Source organism: Ascidiella aspersa, chromosome 2 (genome assembly GCF_963924565.1).
Source record: "Ascidiella aspersa chromosome 2, kaAscAspe10.2, whole genome shotgun sequence".
NCBI lineage: Eukaryota > Metazoa > Chordata > Ascidiacea > Phlebobranchia > Ascidiidae > Ascidiella > Ascidiella aspersa.
The window spans coordinates 8,979,257-8,998,257 of record NC_139448.1 but is presented as its reverse complement, the minus strand read 5'-3'; the positions used below and the strand labels follow the sequence as shown (position 1 = coordinate 8,998,257).

Genomic DNA, 19,001 nt, shown 5'->3' with positions numbered 1-19,001 from the left:
GCGTAATTAACAGTTGCACGATTTGTTGTGTAACACATCGTGTTTGTGACGCAGGACCGGGCAGCGGGGAGTTTCGACATGGTGCTGACGGGTGCCGATGCCGGTGGCAATAGCTACGCGGCAGTGGCGTTTGCCAGCAGTGGCTCAATGCAGGACGCAGACCTATACTACTGCACCACTTCGGGATTAGGAACGGGCTCTCTGACTGAGCAATATACACCGCCTGTCGTGGACGCCATTAGGCCGGTAATTATGTATTTTATTTGGAGCATAATGGTTGGAGGTTGTAGTAAGACCTAGTAAGAACATCAAAGCCCATGCAGAAGTAGTTTTAATTTTGTACTTTCTTTAATAAGTCTTTATTCATTTTCAACACCTGTTTTTCTTTTGAATCGCACTTGAGCTGTTTTACGACTCCTGACGTCAATGGATTGAGTGGACTTTCTATAAATTAAAGCTTTGTTTTTGAAACGTCCGATATTTGGCATTTTATTTATATACCGATGGTGTATGTTTTTATATAATAAGTCGTTTGGTATGTTTCTCGATAGAATCGCTAGAGCCGATTTGGTATTTCAGAGAATTGTATTCTTTTTTTTAAGGACACAGAAAAATATATAGTAGCAAATATGCCACATAACGTGTTTAGTATACTGTTTTAAACAATTCTACAAAAATCAACGTAAAAGTTACATTTTATTGCCGAAACATCAATCAGCACTTTGCTGACAGTCCGTATAGCAATTTGTTGACGTTACATATTATCCCGAGAACTAACGGCAAAGCTAAAACTTGAAAAAAAAAATTGTTACGCAACGACAAAATGCACAGTTGGCACTCCTCACGCTGTTTTATCGACTTCCAGTTGCAGGTCACGTATTCGGCGATCGACGGCGTGATGCAATGCCGGTTCACAAGAGGGTCTATTGTTTCGAGGACGGTCGGCGGCAACGTGACAAAGAACTTCGATCTTGTCAACGAAAACTACTTCATTCTGATGGCGAGCAGCTACTACTTCAGTACGGGCTTATCAAATAAACGACACGCCTTTTTGTAACTTTGTTTGCGTGTCTATACGTCTTATCGGTATAGGCGTTGTTAAACTATATTCAAGCCTCCATTGCTGACAAATTCTATTACTTAAGTACGAACATTCAAAATCACAGATTTTTGTAAAAAAATGCGGCGAAAATCAGAATCGTAGTCACCCTTAAAAGCCAGCATTTTCTATTTTTTAGTCTTACCGAACTTCAGTGGAAAAACGTCTTGACTTTGTGTAAACTATCTATTAGTTACGGCTTGATACACCTTAAAACCATACCCGACTGCTTTTCCACTATAGTCACTGGTATCCGAAACAGATAAAATACTTTTGGTAGAAAACATGCAGCCCTATTTTTTAACCGTTAGTTGTAGTATTTTGATAAACGGCAAAGTCTGTGGAGCCTGCATATAGTACAAAGAACGTCGTAGAAGCAAAATATATTTTTTAGGTGAAATTATCTACCACGAGTCGAATCGTTGGGTTGTGCCAAAAACGAACTTTACAAGTGCTGAATCTCCGGCAACTACAAGGTAGGTTTCACGACAGGGTATTCAGTTGTGCTTCCTGTTGTTTTCTTGCAAATCTCATTCAATTTACCCAATGGATACAAATTTAAAAGTAATGTTGGGGCTAATTTTGACAGTAAAATAAATATGGCCGTTCAACAGCAAAAGAGTGTTATCAGCTTTGCGATGTTAACATTTTTTAATACAATTGCAATTTACTATTACTTTTCGGGTAGGCATTTAAGTCGAATACAAAACATCGTAAATATCATGGTCAACAACATAACAAATAGTTCAAAATTATTTATTTACAATAGCACTTTCTAAACACCTAAACTTTGTAATAGGTAAATCAATTAAAATATACAAAGGCTTTTACTGATCGGTACCCTGACAACGCTTTTAATTGAATTGCAGTCAACCTTCGACAACCACAGTTTCGACGGTCTCTAGCAGCACTGCGCCGCCCAGTACTCCAGAAACCAGCAGTAGCACTACTACACAAGCACCAACATCTACTCCATCGACAGCGGGACCAACGCCAAGCCAACCAGCTCCTTCAGTTTTGGTTGCAGTAACTCAACCAGCAAGCACGACTCACCAGTCGTTGCCTGTGACCAGCAGTCCAGCGGCCCCAGTCGCCAGCTTTTTTGGGTGCGGATCCACCAAGAACTGCTCCTATTATGTCACCAACTGCAAGTCGTCGTCGGTGGACAGCTGCGACTACGTAGCCTGGTCTTACGTAAGCTCAACTTGTTGATGTTTATTGTGCCATACGCACAAGCCCCACCCTAACCAGCATGTTTAGGTTTATAATAATTAATGCTGTCCGGTGAAGGGTATATATTGAAATAAAAAAACACTGAGAATAATGAACGTTAAAGTGCTCGGCTAAATCACGCGTAAAATCAATTGAAAGATGTAATAATTCATTGCCAAACCTGGGTTTTAACCATTGTTTCGCAAACTTCCAGTTTTACAGGTTCTGTTGAATTAAGCAAAACTTTGATACAAGCTTACAACCACATTTTTTTATGGATTGTGAGACACTGTGTCTTGAAGAAAATGAGTTAATTTAAAGTAAAGTCAGTCAAAACAATATCAAGTTGTATAGGAAACGCAGAGCATATGGTATTTCAAACACTTTTTAAATGGTCTTCTTTCAATAATATTGGATTTATAGTGAAAGCTTTTTTTCCTGGGAGAACTTTTGTGAATTATGGTTGTCACTAAGTTTTAGGACACATATCCTAAAGTTGCTTTGCTGTGATGACTAGGGCGATTATTTTTTTGAATTGTCAAAAAAATTCAAAATTTTGTCAAAATTTACACGTTAGGTCAAAATTTTTCAAAAATTTGTAAAGTCAAAATCGAATAAAAATGCACATAAATCGTTTACAAAATTAAAAAAATATATAGTCAGCTTTTTGAAATTCGTCGTTCAGTTGTTTTGAAATTTATCGTTCAATTTTATCAAAAAAATTTAGTTTTGATTTGTGTTCAAAGTCATTTTAACCGTATTATATCTTTATTAGAGCAATATACGGTATAAAAAACGCGTGATTAATGTCGCCTAGCTCACTTAAAATCAATGTATTTCTAACAGGTCAAAATTTTGTAAAAATAAATTATATTTAGGTTAAAATTTGTCAAAATTTTAATTTTTTAGGTCAAAATTTCCTATTTTTAGGTCAAAAAATAATCGCCTTAGTGATGACACATAAACCACGTTAAGGTAAACATCTGCTGTTTTTGCTGTGTCATTTTTAGGTTTGCCATCACAGAGAAGTAACTTTAGGATATCTCTCCTAAAAGTTTGTGACAAAGGTGAAGGTGCGCAATTGGCTTTTACTAATCGGATAAGAGCAAAAAGCATCTCACATCCTTATATACCATGTCGTGATTCGAATCCACAGAACGCTGCCACAAACTCGTTCGAGTTCGAGATGAGCGGCGAAGGACCGCAAGGATCTTACGTAGCAATGGCGCTCACAGCTACAGGAAAGATGGAGCGGGCCGAGATGTATTACTGCACAAGCAGCGAACTCAAATCCGGGGTCATACGTGCCTTGCAATCCCAACCAGTAGTCGACTCAACTTTGGCGGTAAGGTTACTACGTAGAGATTACGATGCTTAGTATTTCTATTTTTACACTGTTGCACGAGGTTTAAGGCATAAATAGGGCCGTTCTTTTCAATGGTATAATGACGCAAATGAGATGGACAATAGGCAAGCTTGATTAAATTGAAATGTATGGTAAATTATTGTTTCCCAGGTAATAAAGCAACAAGTTCTATTTCAGGTTAATAACCTTATAGAAACCTTCGATCGGGAGTTTACCATTTTACCTAAAAAAGCTGCGCTTGATCACAAACCACGGTTGAAATACACAAATTAATTTAGGATTGGTACCTATACCATCCTAATATCGGACAGCTTTCGATACTTCGTTAAACTACCACATTATACTCAACATCGGCTCAGATCCTATAATATCGTGCACCCCATATAATCAATGGCCGTCCAATGCTGAATAAACCGAAAGTATAACCTTGCACAAGCACTAGTACACAGTAAAATGACTTAAATACATCTGCTTTTATCACTTCTCTGCATTCTTCGATCGCAATGTTCTGGGTTTATAGTAATGGCACCACACATACCCTTGTTATAAACATGTAGCTATGAATATTTCAAGTAAATTCACTTTGAGGTACAAAAGTCGGTTGTTAGACCGCCATGATCTGTCAAAACAAACAAAACAGCGCCTGCTCGTTTTACCAGAGGTGGTAGCGGCCATCAGCTAACAAAAAACTTCTTTATTTAAGGCTGGTATAACGAACGTGCGGGTGCAATACGTCGACGGGTTGATCCAGTGCACATTTACGCGGGCCGCAAGTGTTCGGAGGCAGTTAACGGCCAGGACAAAACGACAAGCCGCGGATGGTCCGACTGCATTTGACCTTAAAACTACCAACTACTACACGCTGATGGCCAAAGGAGGATCCTCAGGTAAAGAATACGGAACTCTATAAGTAAACCTTTGGATCTTTTTAAATAAGGCTCTCATAATTATCATACACAGGTCTTGTTCTATTAGAAAACTCTTTCAATGTTATATTTGTCTGGCCCATCGACAAATGTCTCGTAATACGACGGCAATCAGCAATGCACTCATATTTCAACTTCGCAACCAATTAACTTGAAGAGCTTTCGTTGTCTGTACACCTAACTTTGTTGAAATTTTACAACAAAGTACGGTTAGGGATCTAAATACTTCACAACACTTATTAACTAAAATGTTCATCAATAAGCCAACTATACTTTTGGTGCTAACAAAGCGGGTATCTGGAACTATAGTGCTATGTGCCTAGGTGTTTGCAGACTTGGACAACTAGATAATTCTAGTTTTCTAATTCATTGAATTAGAGCAAAATGCGGCTAGTTCTAATTCTAATCTAATTTTTGAATTCCGTGAATGCTCTAATTCTAATTTAATTTAGATTTTACCAAAAATGCTACTTTGTCCAACGGCATTTTTAGTCTCTCAGTTCAAACACAGAATTTCAATTACGATTTTCTGGTTGGAACGACTTGTATATAATTTTTATAGGCTAAAAAGCATAAAAAGGCATACAAATTAGCACACACGTATTTACCATTCACGCTCTTATAAGAATAAATTGTGATTAAATTAAATTGGTTGTAAAAACTAAATGTGATTCTAGTTCAAATTCTAGTTGAAATTTGATTTTTTAGGAATTCGGTAATTCTAATTCTAATCTAATTTGAGAAAACTCAAAACGATCTAATTCTAATTCTAATCTAATTTGGAAAAACTAAAATGCTCTAATTTTAATTCTAATCTAATTTTAAAAAGCTAAAATAAATCTAGTTGTCCAAGTCTGTGTGTTTGCAGTAGAATCCCTAAATAACCAAAACTCATGATTACTCTAAAATATTTGAAACGTTAAATCACATATCTGTAATAGATTATTAGTTTATTTTTGACGTTTATTCTCGTTTGGCGGCTGGTGCAGTCCGAAATAGTGAGTACGTTCACCACATTCACTACTGTGGGTAGAGCTTTAGCCTGATTGATTTATCTGTCAAGCGGTCGCTTTTATCAATCATCATACCGTTTTCACCAAAGGTGGAAATATCCAGTACCATTTCGCCAACCGTAATGCATCGAACTCTCCCCTCAGCTTCATGCCACCATCTGTTCCCACCACAAATACGACAGGGGACAACGCAGACAGCAGGTATATAATATACAACTCACAAGTTTCGTTTCAAGTAAACCAATATGCAGAAGTGCGTTCATAGCCCCCACTTTTTTATGCACGTCGACATGCCGTGGGTTTTACGCTTGATACACGTCAGTTTTCTCAGCTATTCTGTGGATCGCCAGGTTTCTGTTTTCAACCAGCATACTCTTCTACTTTTTTATTGCTTGGCTATAATTTACATGTTGTTTTCAACATATTGGCCAGTACCCCTTGTTTAACTGTCGCTTTGTGCATATTTTGGCTACTATTTCGACCTTTGTGATAACAAAAAGTTCGGTATTTTCACCTTTCTTGATTGCAATTCCAAATCAGGTCAGAACTATCGACGTGAACTTGAACATTGGCATAGGGCAGGGGTTCTTGAACTTTTGTTACCACCGACCCCTAAAATTTTTTTGGAGCTCGCGCGGACCACGCTAGGCCAAAAAAATTAAAAAATGACGTCATAAATTTACGTCACAATACAAATAGAATTAAATCTGCTGATTTCGGTCCAAAAATGTGAAAGTGAAATGGAGTCTTATTACAGTCAGTGTAAAACCGTTCTTTTTTTAATTAAATTGTTCTCTTTGATAAATTGATTTACTTCTAAAATATACACTAATATTTCAATTAGGCGTTGATGGACTCCCTAAAACTAGTTCACGGACCCCAAAGGGGTGCATGGACCCCAGTTTAAGAACCCCTGGCACAGAGAAAGCTGCTTAGTTGACACGTATTCAACTTAGTTGGCGATTCAGGCCACCGAGGAAAAAGTAAAACAAAAGGTCTATCGCATTGCTTTAGTTGCACAGTATGCCAAAAAACACGCGCTTTCACATGATGCTAATCCAACTTTAATAATTAAATAGGGTCAAGGTTCACAGTAGCGGTAAGTCGTAATTAAAATTGAACCGTCAGCTTTAATTAAAACAGAGCGGACTCGACTGTAAACAATGTGGTATTTTAAACCGCCTCGGCTGTTGCTTTGGCAGCCGTTAAATATAGTCGTTAAGTTGTTGTTTTATTGGATGTCTGCCTTCTCCTTTCAATACACATTGTAATTATTTGATTCATGTCTGTTAATATTAACTCGATGTTATATGTGGATCTCCAAGCAGACGTGGAACAAGTATATACACGAGAGCCCCATCTAAATAGCTTCTTTGCAACAAAGGGATTACTTCATACAAAAAAAAAACAGTTATGAAGCCCTGGTCTAGATGTAATTGCATTTTACTCAGGCTCCTAATATGTCTTACGATTTAACAACCTGTTTCACATTTAACTAACGTCATGTCTGATTTTATTAAGTGTTATCAACGCTATATCCACAACGCCAGCAAGCAGTTTGGCGCCAACCAGCACCCCTTCGTTGAACGGCAGTGGTTCGGGGTGCGGAGAAACAAAGAGTTGTTTCCAATTTCCTCCTGGCTGTCTGCAGGGAACGGCCGATTGTATTTTCGTCACCTGGCAGTTTGTAAGTCCCATGTTTTATTGACTATTGTTAGTTTCGATTGTCAATAATGCACTTGATCATATGGCATCCTTTTGGGAATGCGTAAGACAGACTTATTTTGACAACTTTGGCAATAACAAGAAATGCTACCTTTAACCATTGGAAAAACAGAATTGCATTTTTTTCGGTTTCAATTGACATTTAAATGCTGGACATAACGCCAACGTAATCTGTCTTTTTACAAAGAGTAAAATGCAGAAGACAGGTTTGGCTACATTTTGACAATTTTGGCAATAACAATAAATGTTACGTTTAGGCATTTAAAAAAATGTTAATGTTGCATTTTCCACGTTTTCGATTGATGCTTAAATGCTGGTTTTAATACTATTAACTATTATGTTTTAATTTTAACTAATTTCAAGTCGTAACTTATTATTTGAAAAATAATTCATTGATTTTTACAATAACAACGCCGCAAACGATATTAAACATTTAGGAACCGTCGAACTCTCTAACCGTTCGTTAAATGTTGTTTTAAAAAGATGATAAATAAATCCCTATCTCCAACAGGACCCGGAAAGCAAAACGGTTCAGTTTGATATCTCTGGTGCCTCAAGCGGCCAGTACTCGGCATTTGCGCTGTCGCCAGAGGGTGTCATGGAGAACTCTGATCTCTATTATTGCACCGGTAGCAGTCTGAAGTCCGGAGAGTTGCGCGGTCGGCACCAACCGCCAGTTACCAATCCAGAGGTAATAAAAACTATATATCAGCATTTTTTTGTAAGAACATTTTCCAATTATCGCGTGCACCATTGCCAAGCATAAAGCATATAAAGTATTCAGCCTATAAAAATTAATACCAGGTCAGCCTGTGAATAGCAATAGCCAACATAAAATTAAAACCGTTCTATTAACGTATAGTGGCGTATCAGGACAACAACATTTTTTGTGATCTATTTTCGAACAACTTTTGATTCGTTGTTTCTCTCGTCCGATATTTTTAGTATAATTAGCTGCTAACCGAGCATATACTTATTTACAAGCCAACGATAACAGCTCTTCGACTTTATCAGGTAAGTTATGCGTCAAATATGTGGTAAAACCTAAAGTCCAAAAGCACGTGTGTATAGCTTGATCACCCCTATAAAATATGGACAAAATATATCGCTAACTTATACAGTTTATTACTGAATACGTTGTACCACTGCTTTTTAAACTGTGGGTATAATTTGATGTCCTAGGGTTTATTGTCCAATGTTTGACTTCTCACTAGCAAATGGGGTACAAACTTTCTCATGATTATGGAAATTCGAACGCACTGATCAATTTATGTTGTTAACTGATTGTATAGGTCACAAGTATTCTAACCCTAAACTAACCTTTTTCTCTCCAGCCATTGCCCGTTTCCAACGCAGTGGCGGAAGTGAAGGACGGCGTGCTTCAGTGCTCCTTTTCTCGGCCAATCAGCGTCACGAAGCAGGTCAAGGGCGGGAAGTTTGACTTTGACGTCGCCAAGCAAGAGTTCTACATGCTGGTGGCTGGCGGATCTCTAGTACAAGGTATTATCGGTTTAACGCAATACAGATACAAAAATATCATGTTTAAAACGAATTCTGTACGATGGCGTCTTAAAAGGTTTTGTTATAGTAACGTTCAGCAAAAGTCGAAATAGATACAGAGTTGTGGTTTTAGGATGTCGTCTGCAAAAAAATGGAACAATGCAAAGATAAAAAACTTACATACACGTATTTGAGATGTTTATCTGGGGCTGTAATGCTTTATCACATGGTGCTGGCAAGCATCAGCATTACTTTGAAATGTAGAATTTGCTTACTCTTTCCTTAAATAACTTATTAAAACAAATACTTATTTAGCAAGATTTGCTACGTTTTTACGCCTTTGCAGGAATCGCAGCGCAAACCAGTGTCCAAAATAACAGAATCGTAGTAAAAGCTATTTACCGCAAAACTCCAGTTGTAGTGATCGAAAAATTGCTAAATTAAATGTTTTACCCCGTTGAAACGTAAACCATAGGTTATTACCCAAACATGCCTGAAAAAAACAGAATTGTATATGAGAACGTTTTCTAGCTGTTTTTCTCTAATCCGCGGCCATATTTGCAGGAGAAACCCCGGTGAATCACGGCGGAAGAAAGGCGGTCTCTGGCCTGAAAATCAACTTCACGGCGGTCAGCAACGTCAAGAGCGCCCCGACTCCAAGCTACAAACAAGTGCTCGTGAAGTTCCATGCGTGAGTATTCGTCGTAATGTCTTGAGTTAAAATTTGACATAAGTACACTTAAATCACTGTTTTAAAATGGCGTGACTTGACTTAAGTCTTTGGGACACTTTTTTCACATAAACTATTAATTTGCTATGTGTTGCATTTTTGTTAATTTTTAGTTGAGTTATAGCTCATTATCGGACGAGTTTGCCGTTTTCAATAGTTCAGCGTTTTAGTTTATTTGGAGTTGACTTGCTCTAATTATCACTTGACTGAGACGCGTTATTTATTTAAAAAGACTTGACTTGTACTTAAGGTATCATGACTTGACTGGAATTCGTCGTTTTTAAATGACTTGCTTACAACACTGGTATTTGAAACCAATGCATTTCAGGTTGACAGGCGGTTCAAACGTTAAACTCGCGAATAGTTGACTTTTGTTCAAATACAAAAAATAAGTTTTTGTCGGAAGATTTTGAAACTTGCTTTTCTGGTTATATACGTCAAGGGTTCTAAATTTTGGCTACTTGTTAGATTGCGCCGTTGGTAAGAATTGTCCCATCTCCTGCTGAAAAATGTTTACCCGGTGTTATTTAAAACTAAATAAATTTTAACAGCCAGAACAGACCACATATACCTATTACAACTTTCCGATATTCCGCCTTTAGTTATAGCCACGACATAATCAAAGTTAATTCCCTGTCAACTTTAATTGAAGGGACTATTGTTTAATTATCCTAGACCACACATTTATTTATACTAAATGCGATTTAGTTGGAATCAGTTAACCAGGAATATCACCGTTTGGTCGTTTACCGCACCCATCGTCTTTTTACAGTTAAAAAATCAAAAGATGAACTAACCAGCCCTTTGTTTCAGGGCGCTTATGATTATGGCATGGTTGACGTGCGCAAGCATCGGCGTGCTGATTGCTCGTCACTTTAAGCCGCTCTGGCACGACACCACGTGCTTCGGGGGAAAAGTCTGGTTTCAGGTAATACAGCCCCTACTAGCAGGCTTGGACAACTTAAGACCATTCTAGTTATCTTATTAAATAAACTAGGGCAAATATGAATTATTACCATTCAAATTCTTATGAGAATAAATTGCGTTTTTAACTTGATTGATTGTGAATAATTAAATTGAATTCTACTTAAATTCTTGTTTATATTCTGGTTTTCAGGAATTCGGTAATTCTTGTCTAATTTGGAAAAACTAAAATGCTCTAATTTCAATTTTAATCTAATTTTAAGCGAAAATAAATCTAGTCAGCCCAAAATGTTCAATCAATCGACAAAAGTTTAATCAATCGAAAACAAGCCTTGGGTGCACTTTTAGGTATATTTAAGTCAAAGCATGAACTACGTTACTCCAATTCTGGTATACCAACATGCAGTATGGCAGAATGCTGGCGACTTGGCGACAATGTCGGCCGAAGAATCAGCCAGAAAACCGAAGGAATTGGTGCAAAAAAATTTTAATTTGTTTTGAAAATTTTTTTCAACATCCAATTTACAAAATACCTTGTGAATACATCTATTTAAAACTGAAAACTGCAATCTATGTAGCAGTTTTAAAGCAAGAAAAGCAGACATGTATGTACACCCCCAGGCCCCAGGTTGTATCTTCACATGTCCCTTATGTATTTCTTAATGACTTGATGTCACAAAAAATTTTGCGCCTTCGGCCATTGTCTAAATAACTTATTAATATCCCTGTTTAGCGCAAAAACATGGTAGTGTTCATACATTCCTTAGGCGAACACGTCATTTAAATTTAAGGGCGCGACCAAAAACGGAAGAATTTTTCTAAAAATGCTTGTCACCAGAAGGCTGGCAAGATTCTGCCAGCCTGCCAACATGTATCCATTGGCATATCGCAAGGAGGAAAAAACGAGGGAATTATCATATCAGAAAAAGCCTTAATTATTGAATAGTTGAACGATTTTTAGCAACCGGTTCATGATAAATGAGTTTCAAAGGTCCTTTTAACACCTTGTCTTAATTGGTCAACAGGTGCATCGCAGTTTTATGATGATTGCTGTACTGGCGACCATCGTTGCCTTCATACTGATCTTCGTCAGCGTTGGAGGTTACAGCAGCGTAAGTAGCCTACATGGTTATCTAAACTAAAGTAAACTAATGTGTATATAGATATTTATTCATCGAAGTATGTGACAGTTTGTCGTTCGTATAATCGCCATAAATATTAACAAGTCGTCCTTAAACAGAAGTTCTGTTCCAAATGTTACGGCTGAGAAATATGCGAACCTCATCATGCAGTGTATTACATTCCTATTAGGTGATTCTAGAAGCAATAAATATTGTACCAATATAACAGTTCTACGCGCATACTGCCTTATGTTTTAAGGAAAAATGTAACCCTTTAGGAATGTTGGATTTGGTGAAAATAACTAAAAATGTTCTTAGTAGTACACCACACAATTTTATGAAACTTCCCGATAATCAATTAAAGAAAATAGGTTCATTATTTCTGCAATCTTCTAGTAAAACATTAAGTTTTTTGTTATTATCACGTTCAGGGGCCATATCACAAAAAGACACATATGTATGAAGAGTTTAGTTGACTTTTAGCAGCTTTGTAATTCCCAACCAATCTCCCCGCACCTACATTCACTCGCTTTTTGTTCTGTACAGAGCGCGGGAGCTCATCCGATCATTGGTATTGTGGTAACGGCGCTGGCGATCATTAACCCGGTCATGGCAATCTTCAGGCCCCACCCCGATGCCCCCAAACGCCCCGTGTTCAACTGGGGCCACTGGTTTGTTGGTCTGTGCGCCCACACTCTGTCGGTGGTGGCCATTTTCCTTGGTAATTAAGCTTTTATGTATTTTGTTCAGAACGCTGTCACTTTTATTGGTTTTGATTACTAATTAATTTTTAAAGTTTCAAAAAAAAAGACAAGGTCACAGTAAGAACATTAAAGCCGATAAAGAAGTAGGCTACTTCTGTATGGAATTTTATATTCTTACTACGTCTTGCTACAACTTTAAACCGTTAGGCTCCAAACGACATTCGCTTCCTCTTTATAATGAAATGCTTGACTTTGTAAAGTCATTTCTGTTGACCAATAAATGTCATCAAGCATTCAATTTATTGTAAACTTTACGTTGTTTATTTAGGAATCGATCTTCCAAGATTGGACTTGGACAGGTGGCTTACATGGCTTATGATTGCATTCGTGGTATTCCACATTGCCACTGAGGTTATAATGGAAATTTTGTCGGCAAAGTACGGTCATATTGCCGGTAGGTTTTCATTTCAGTTAATGTTCATTTCGCTTAGTGCTATATTTAAAAGGGTACCATAGTTGGTCAATTTTCCAGTCAAAATCCTTGATCAAATTAGCTTGCCATATTGCATTGTAGAGGTGAAGAGTGAAGACCTATATATGCTATCGACAGTTGTATTAAAAAACTAATATGCAAAAACATCGAGTTTGAATCGCATGAAAATCCAAGACAAATAATCGGTGCTAAACACTTGTCCTAACCCTTTGTAAAGAGGGATATTAAAAATATATAGGCGAAATTTATAAAAAAGTGTATCTTGTTTAACTTAACAATGTTTTAGTTATTAAGGAAATTTCATCGCGACAAAACAGTAATGTTTTTCATTGTACCTCGCTTTAAATTAGTTTACCTTATGATGTAACATTACAATGTTGCTGCTTCAAAAATAAGCACAACGAGGTTTGGCTGTTACAATAGTTGATAACCTACAAAAACGCGTTTAAATACTTTTTACAGCCTACAAGAAAAATAACAAAACCAACGCATTGAAGTTGGAGGACAGAAATGGCGACAATGATGACACACCGCCCAAGCAAACGGCTCCTAAGGTAATTAATTTATGAACTCGGTTCTGTGAACTATTGTGGCTATACCTCAGATGCGACGAACTGTATAAGATCATGCTTACGAGTATAACTGTTTTTGCAAACTTTAGATTGCTGGTTGTAAAGCGATAGCCAATCTAAACGTACCGGTATGTGAATTAAAATTCACTGCAGATTGTTAAATTTGTAAAGGAAAAATATTGTAAAAACGTAGAATCCATATACACACTCGACACTTAATTTCAAATCAGTGACAAAACACGCTATACGAATAAACGGAGTACTCGGCCACCTACTAGGTGATTCCGAATATCAGACAAGTAATAGAGCAATACCGAGCGCTACATATATCTGTGTGATTCCATGATATGGACAAGTAACTATGTAAGATTCTAATCACCCAACACACAACTGTAAGATTCCGTATTTTACGAGTAACTGTGCGATTACTGAGTTACTAATAGGTAACTGTGTGACTCCGAGTGCCTATAATGGCTTCTTGCGCCACATAAAGCGGCGACTATGCGTGCTTTTTTTCTCGACCTTCATACAACTCCATACGCTAATAACACATATCCTTTCAGGGAGCCGGAATCAAGTTTGCCGTGCTGGGAATCTACTCGCTGGTAAACTTCGCATTCTTCCTCATTTTTATCGTGGTCATAGCACGGCATGCGTGAAGAGTAGGAGTGACAGTAAATACGATTCCGAAAAAAGGAGCCAAGGCCGTATATATAACTGGATACTTCTCGGGAAAAGTGGTACAAAACGGCCTTTGTTGAAGCATCTGTCATTGTCGCCCAAGAAAACGACAAAACCAAGCACCGAACAACGGAATGGTTTTCACCTTATCTCGCATATGTTATCAGTGAATAATATATCTGCATGTATGTAGATAATAATGTAAATATAGAGGAACAATCGTCATTTCATTTACTCTGCATTTAAGATTTATAGACTGATTGCCAACGACTCATCTAAAACCGAGTACAACGTACTTTTCAAATAAAATATATAAATAAAAATAATGCTGGTATTTATTACTGAAATGCATGTTGTATTACCAAGGTAATTAAGCGCAGACAGGATTGTGATATACTAAGTATCCTTTTTAATGTTGCAGGTTAAATCTTCCTTTTAGCTTTTCATTTCTTATAGTTACGACGTTAATATGTTACTTTCCTAAAACTATAAAAAAGTTTCGGTCGGACAGACAAGTCACATAATATCAGGCGACTGTTTAAGGTTTATTTACCTGTTAGCAGTAGTGCATTTTACTCTAAAAAATTCAACAGGTATCGTGCTACAATATACACAAGAGGTTAATTACACGCTGCTTCAGAAGTTTAGAAACATAATAAAAACGAATAACTCTTCGTTTGTTGTATAACTGAAGGAAACTATAGGCGGTAGGAATTTTTAATGCTCTGTATATCATTCCGAAATCGCTAACCTATGAATGTACGATACTTTTTTATTTCGATACCGATAAAAAATTACGCGATCTGATATTAAATTACCCTATTACTTTCCCAAACAAATAAAATATAATATGTTAAAACAAAGGCAATAGTTTTCAAGTAAATTTTCCCAGTTAAAAAAATCTGCATAGTATATCTTATTATGACGCAAGTGTGCACAAAAATAAGTATCTGATCGCATAAGCAGGGCAGCGAAATCTGTTCAAAAATACCGAGAGTGTGCCTATGCGGTTAAAATATTGAACACGAGTCCGACTTCCGAGTAACTAGTGGGATTTAGGCGAGTCACAACTCAGACTACGCAGCCCAGGCCAAAGGTACCACCCTAGTACGAGAGAGCGTCAATTAATCGACCTGTTCGAACTGATCCTGGTGCCTTTTATACGATTAAAAATCAGACTCCAACAATAAAACCGAAATCAGAATAACGTCATAGTCGAACTAACGGACAGTAAATATAAGAGCTAAACAAGCTTACACATAACACATATCAACATAGCCTAAGTAAAATATGGTCAAACAGTTCGGTGCCAAAACAGCTCCAGAAAGACTGCGTATTTTGTTTTTCTATGCCCTATGTCAGGGGTCGGCAACCTTTTTTGAACTGCGGACCGGTTTAAAACTAAAGTTTTGTCGCGGACCGACCTTAAAAAACAAATGTTTAGGAAAGGGAATTTAATGCAAACTTTATGCTTGTTTAGCCGCAAAGAGGTTCTCCCATCTAGGAATTATTGAACTTACTGAAACCCGCGGGCGGTATCCAGCCAGCCAAACAATTTATTTTAACCCAGCCCGCGGCATAGAATAATGTCTAATCCCATTTTTGACACATCCTTACACGACACTTTTAATAGTTAGCCTACGCAATATAAAAACGAAAAAATAAAGGCAATATGAAAAAGTACGAACCACAAACCGACACCTGAAAATATTGGATAGACATCCGTACAAGGCTTGCCCAAATTGCTTTTTTGACAACAAAAATAATTTTTTAACGTGGTTGATTTCACAAAATCCATAAGGCTATTTTTTTGTCATTTGTATAGATTCTAAAACTATAGAGTCTAAGCTAGATAATATACATACGTTTTTTCAAAACCTTCACTGCCTATAATGGGACATTTCATTAACATTGTTTGCATGAAATTTTATTGCACTTTAAGGTGAGCACACTTAATATTAAAACCCAAGATATTTTGGCCCATTTTTCGATATATTGTAGGTACTAGAAGTTAGATTTTGTAATAAAATATGCATTATGAATGTTGTGAACGTGCTATGTAACTCATATGGCCACAATACACTAGTTGCTTTGAACCTCACGAGAGTTTGATACTATTTGTGATTTTTTTTATCATACCAATCAACCATGGAGTAGTAGGTTATATTAAAACGAAGGTAAATGTGTTTTAAATATAAAAATACATTTAAATATTTTTGACTTTTTACCAGGTTTTTACGTAAAGTTCGTGATTAAACAAAATTTTTAATCTGACAACCCTACTACGGACCGGTACAGGTCCGCGGACTGGCGTTTGCCGACCACTGCCCTATGTCCTCTGTGATTATTGTGGCTTTATATTTTTCTATTGTGTGTTCCCGAAAAACTAGTTGCAATCATTGTCCGCAAGCTCTGTCGTGTGACGCAAACCCATTGGGGTGTGCCACAGTGTTTCAAAGGTGACGTTCTTATAAATCAGTAGAATGTACACATGACACGCATTTTGACCGTAGACGCAATAATCAAGGAATTACTTTATGAACTTTTACATATACTTTTGAAAACCTAGCTTTGTTGATCCGCTTAACGTGGTAACTTTGTAAATGCCATATTTCTAAATAAAACCCCAATGCCCCTAGAAAAAACAACGCATGTGTTTCCAGCGTTAACGGAAAACATCCCTGCTTCTAACCGAAAGCGTCAAAGTTGAAGTATTTCGACTTTGACGCAACCGAAAGCGCTTTTTAAAAACGTTTTAGGTTGACGCTAGACGCGTCTAGTGTGAACCAGCCATAAGAAGTAACCCTGATAAGCAGGGCTGGGGAGCCGGAGCCGGAGCTGGAGCCCGGAGCCCGGAGCTAAGCATTTTCTCTGGAGCCAGAGCCGGAGCCGGAGCCATTGTTATTATTTTTGCGGAGCTGGAGCCGGAGCCGGAGCCATTTTTATTATTTTTGTGGAGCTGGAGCCCGAGCCGGAGCCATTTTTATTATTTTCTGTGGAGCCGGAGCCCTTTTTATTATTTTTTGTGGACTGGGACCATTTTTCAATTTGTGGTGCTAAAGCTAAGAAAATATATTTTGTTCCATCTCCAACGTTAGTTAGCCAAAAGCAATTTTTAAAACTTTTTTAAAAAGCCATTGAATAAGTGACTGGTGGCACTGGAGCTGGAGCCGGAGTCATTGGGTGTGTGTTTGATGGCTCCGGAGCTGGAGCCGGAGCCAAAGGATATGAGTTTTACTACTCCGGAGCTGGAGCCGGAGCCAAAGGATTTAGTTTTACGACTCCGGAGCTGGAGCCAGAGCCATTTAATAATTGCCTGATGGCTCCGGAGCTGGAGCCGGAGCTAATGCTATTTTACGGTGGCTCCCCAGCCCTGCTGATAAGTACCATGGCTTTAACATAGGAGGACTGTAAATCGACAGAACTAGACATTAGAACAGGGGTTCCCAACCTGTGGTACGCGTACCACTAGTGGTACGCGAAGGTTTTTCAGGTGGTACGCGAGTAGCTTCCTTTTTTTTGAAAACCTCGATTCACAACGTTATATTTTGCTTATCTGGTTTTCTTTACAAAAAATATTGGTTCGTAACTATTCCTGTTATTTCGTTCATTACGATCTTCAAGGTACATGTCAAGTCCAATTGTCAATAAGGAGCACTGTTGTTTTGAAAAGCTGTACAACGCTGTGGAACAGTGGGCGTAAATTATGTCAAATGATTGCTCTTTAATTGATAGATATCATCTACCGTTTAATAGCTTAAGCCGAAAATACCGTTTAACAATGCTATAGTTGTAAGCCAAATATAGATAAAAATGCGATTTCATCAAAGTAGTTGTTCTGCAAGAGTGGTAGTGGCAGTACAAAGCGTCCAAGTGGTACGAGATCGCAAAAAGGTTGGGAACCCCTGCATTAGAGGATGTCAAACGTAAAATCCCATAACGCGTTCAAATAGGGTTAGGGTGCTGGTTAGCGTTTGGGTGCAGGTGGGTCAAGTAATATTATTTAATAATATTGCTTAACCCACCCAAACCCAAATAATGTGCGTTGTGGTAGGATTTTAGACCAGCAGTCCAGCACCCAAAGTTTTTTTATTTAAACACTTTCGAGACTATTTTTACCTAATTAAGTCAAATAGGCGTATTTTTAATACCGCATAAACATAGTATGTGACAAATGGTGTCTGCCGAAAAATATACATTAATCAACGTTCCCTCACCCGATGAATAACTTGAAATATTCCCGCTGCTTTTGTTACGGTTTCTTCACAAACTTGTTCTGTGTAATCTCATCTTACTTCCAATGAAATGTAAACTGTAAACGCCGCGTTGCAACCACTCGATTAAATCAAATACGCCCGAAGCCCAAACAAAATGGCCTTACACCGTCTTGTTATTTTGCCGCTAACGGGAAGTGCAAATCTTTCGTAGATTTCAGTCCAGCATTGTCATGGTATCACGTGACTTTTTTTCTGGAACTATTGCACAATTTCGTCATAAACGACTGTTTTCTTTACGGTACTTAATAAACGCAAGGCGAAAGAAATTGGAAGACGAAATATCGACGTTTGTGTTTTAAGTTCTTGTTTGCTAATATTATTGAAACATTGTCTGCTGTTTGAATTTGAAATTTTTTACGAATTGCTATGTATACGGTCCGTATATATACATGTGCTAAACCAAAATTTATGCATGAATGTGAAAAATTGTAAAAACACGATGGGGTTAAGGTGTAGTTCCAGTTTAAAAAAGTTGTAAGCAACAAAAGTAAATCCGTATTACAAGCGAAGGTTCTTATTACTTTTCAACTAATGTTTTTCAAAAATAAGTTTTTTTTTAGTTTTTACTGTGTTAAATTGTAGCCAGTAGGCCTATCTTGTCTTTCGTTTGAAGGTTTCCTAAATCGGCCCTGGTCCAGAATCCTACCACAATTTAATA

At 37.5% G+C, this 19,001-nt stretch overlaps 1 protein-coding gene across 1 annotated transcript in view; it reads left to right on the top strand.

Annotated features, from left to right (window-relative positions):
• LOC146163459 (uncharacterized) overlaps positions 1-14,299 on the top strand; it is a 36,637-nt gene extending 22,338 nt beyond the window's left edge. The window contains exons 18-34 of the mRNA XM_083381259.1: positions 55-246; positions 866-1,019; positions 1,494-1,575; positions 1,969-2,293; positions 3,468-3,656; positions 4,381-4,564; positions 5,706-5,817; positions 7,138-7,303; positions 7,853-8,032; positions 8,676-8,841; positions 9,406-9,532; positions 10,385-10,499; positions 11,521-11,607; positions 12,163-12,337; positions 12,649-12,774; positions 13,276-13,367; positions 13,949-14,299. Of these exons, the coding sequence (XP_083237385.1) occupies positions 55-246; positions 866-1,019; positions 1,494-1,575; positions 1,969-2,293; positions 3,468-3,656; positions 4,381-4,564; positions 5,706-5,817; positions 7,138-7,303; positions 7,853-8,032; positions 8,676-8,841; positions 9,406-9,532; positions 10,385-10,499; positions 11,521-11,607; positions 12,163-12,337; positions 12,649-12,774; positions 13,276-13,367; positions 13,949-14,044 (2,568 nt within the window). The 3' untranslated portion in view covers positions 14,045-14,299. The remainder of the gene's footprint in view (positions 1-54; positions 247-865; positions 1,020-1,493; positions 1,576-1,968; positions 2,294-3,467; positions 3,657-4,380; positions 4,565-5,705; positions 5,818-7,137; positions 7,304-7,852; positions 8,033-8,675; positions 8,842-9,405; positions 9,533-10,384; positions 10,500-11,520; positions 11,608-12,162; positions 12,338-12,648; positions 12,775-13,275; positions 13,368-13,948) is intronic.
• Positions 14,300-19,001: the final 4,702 nt, after the last annotated feature.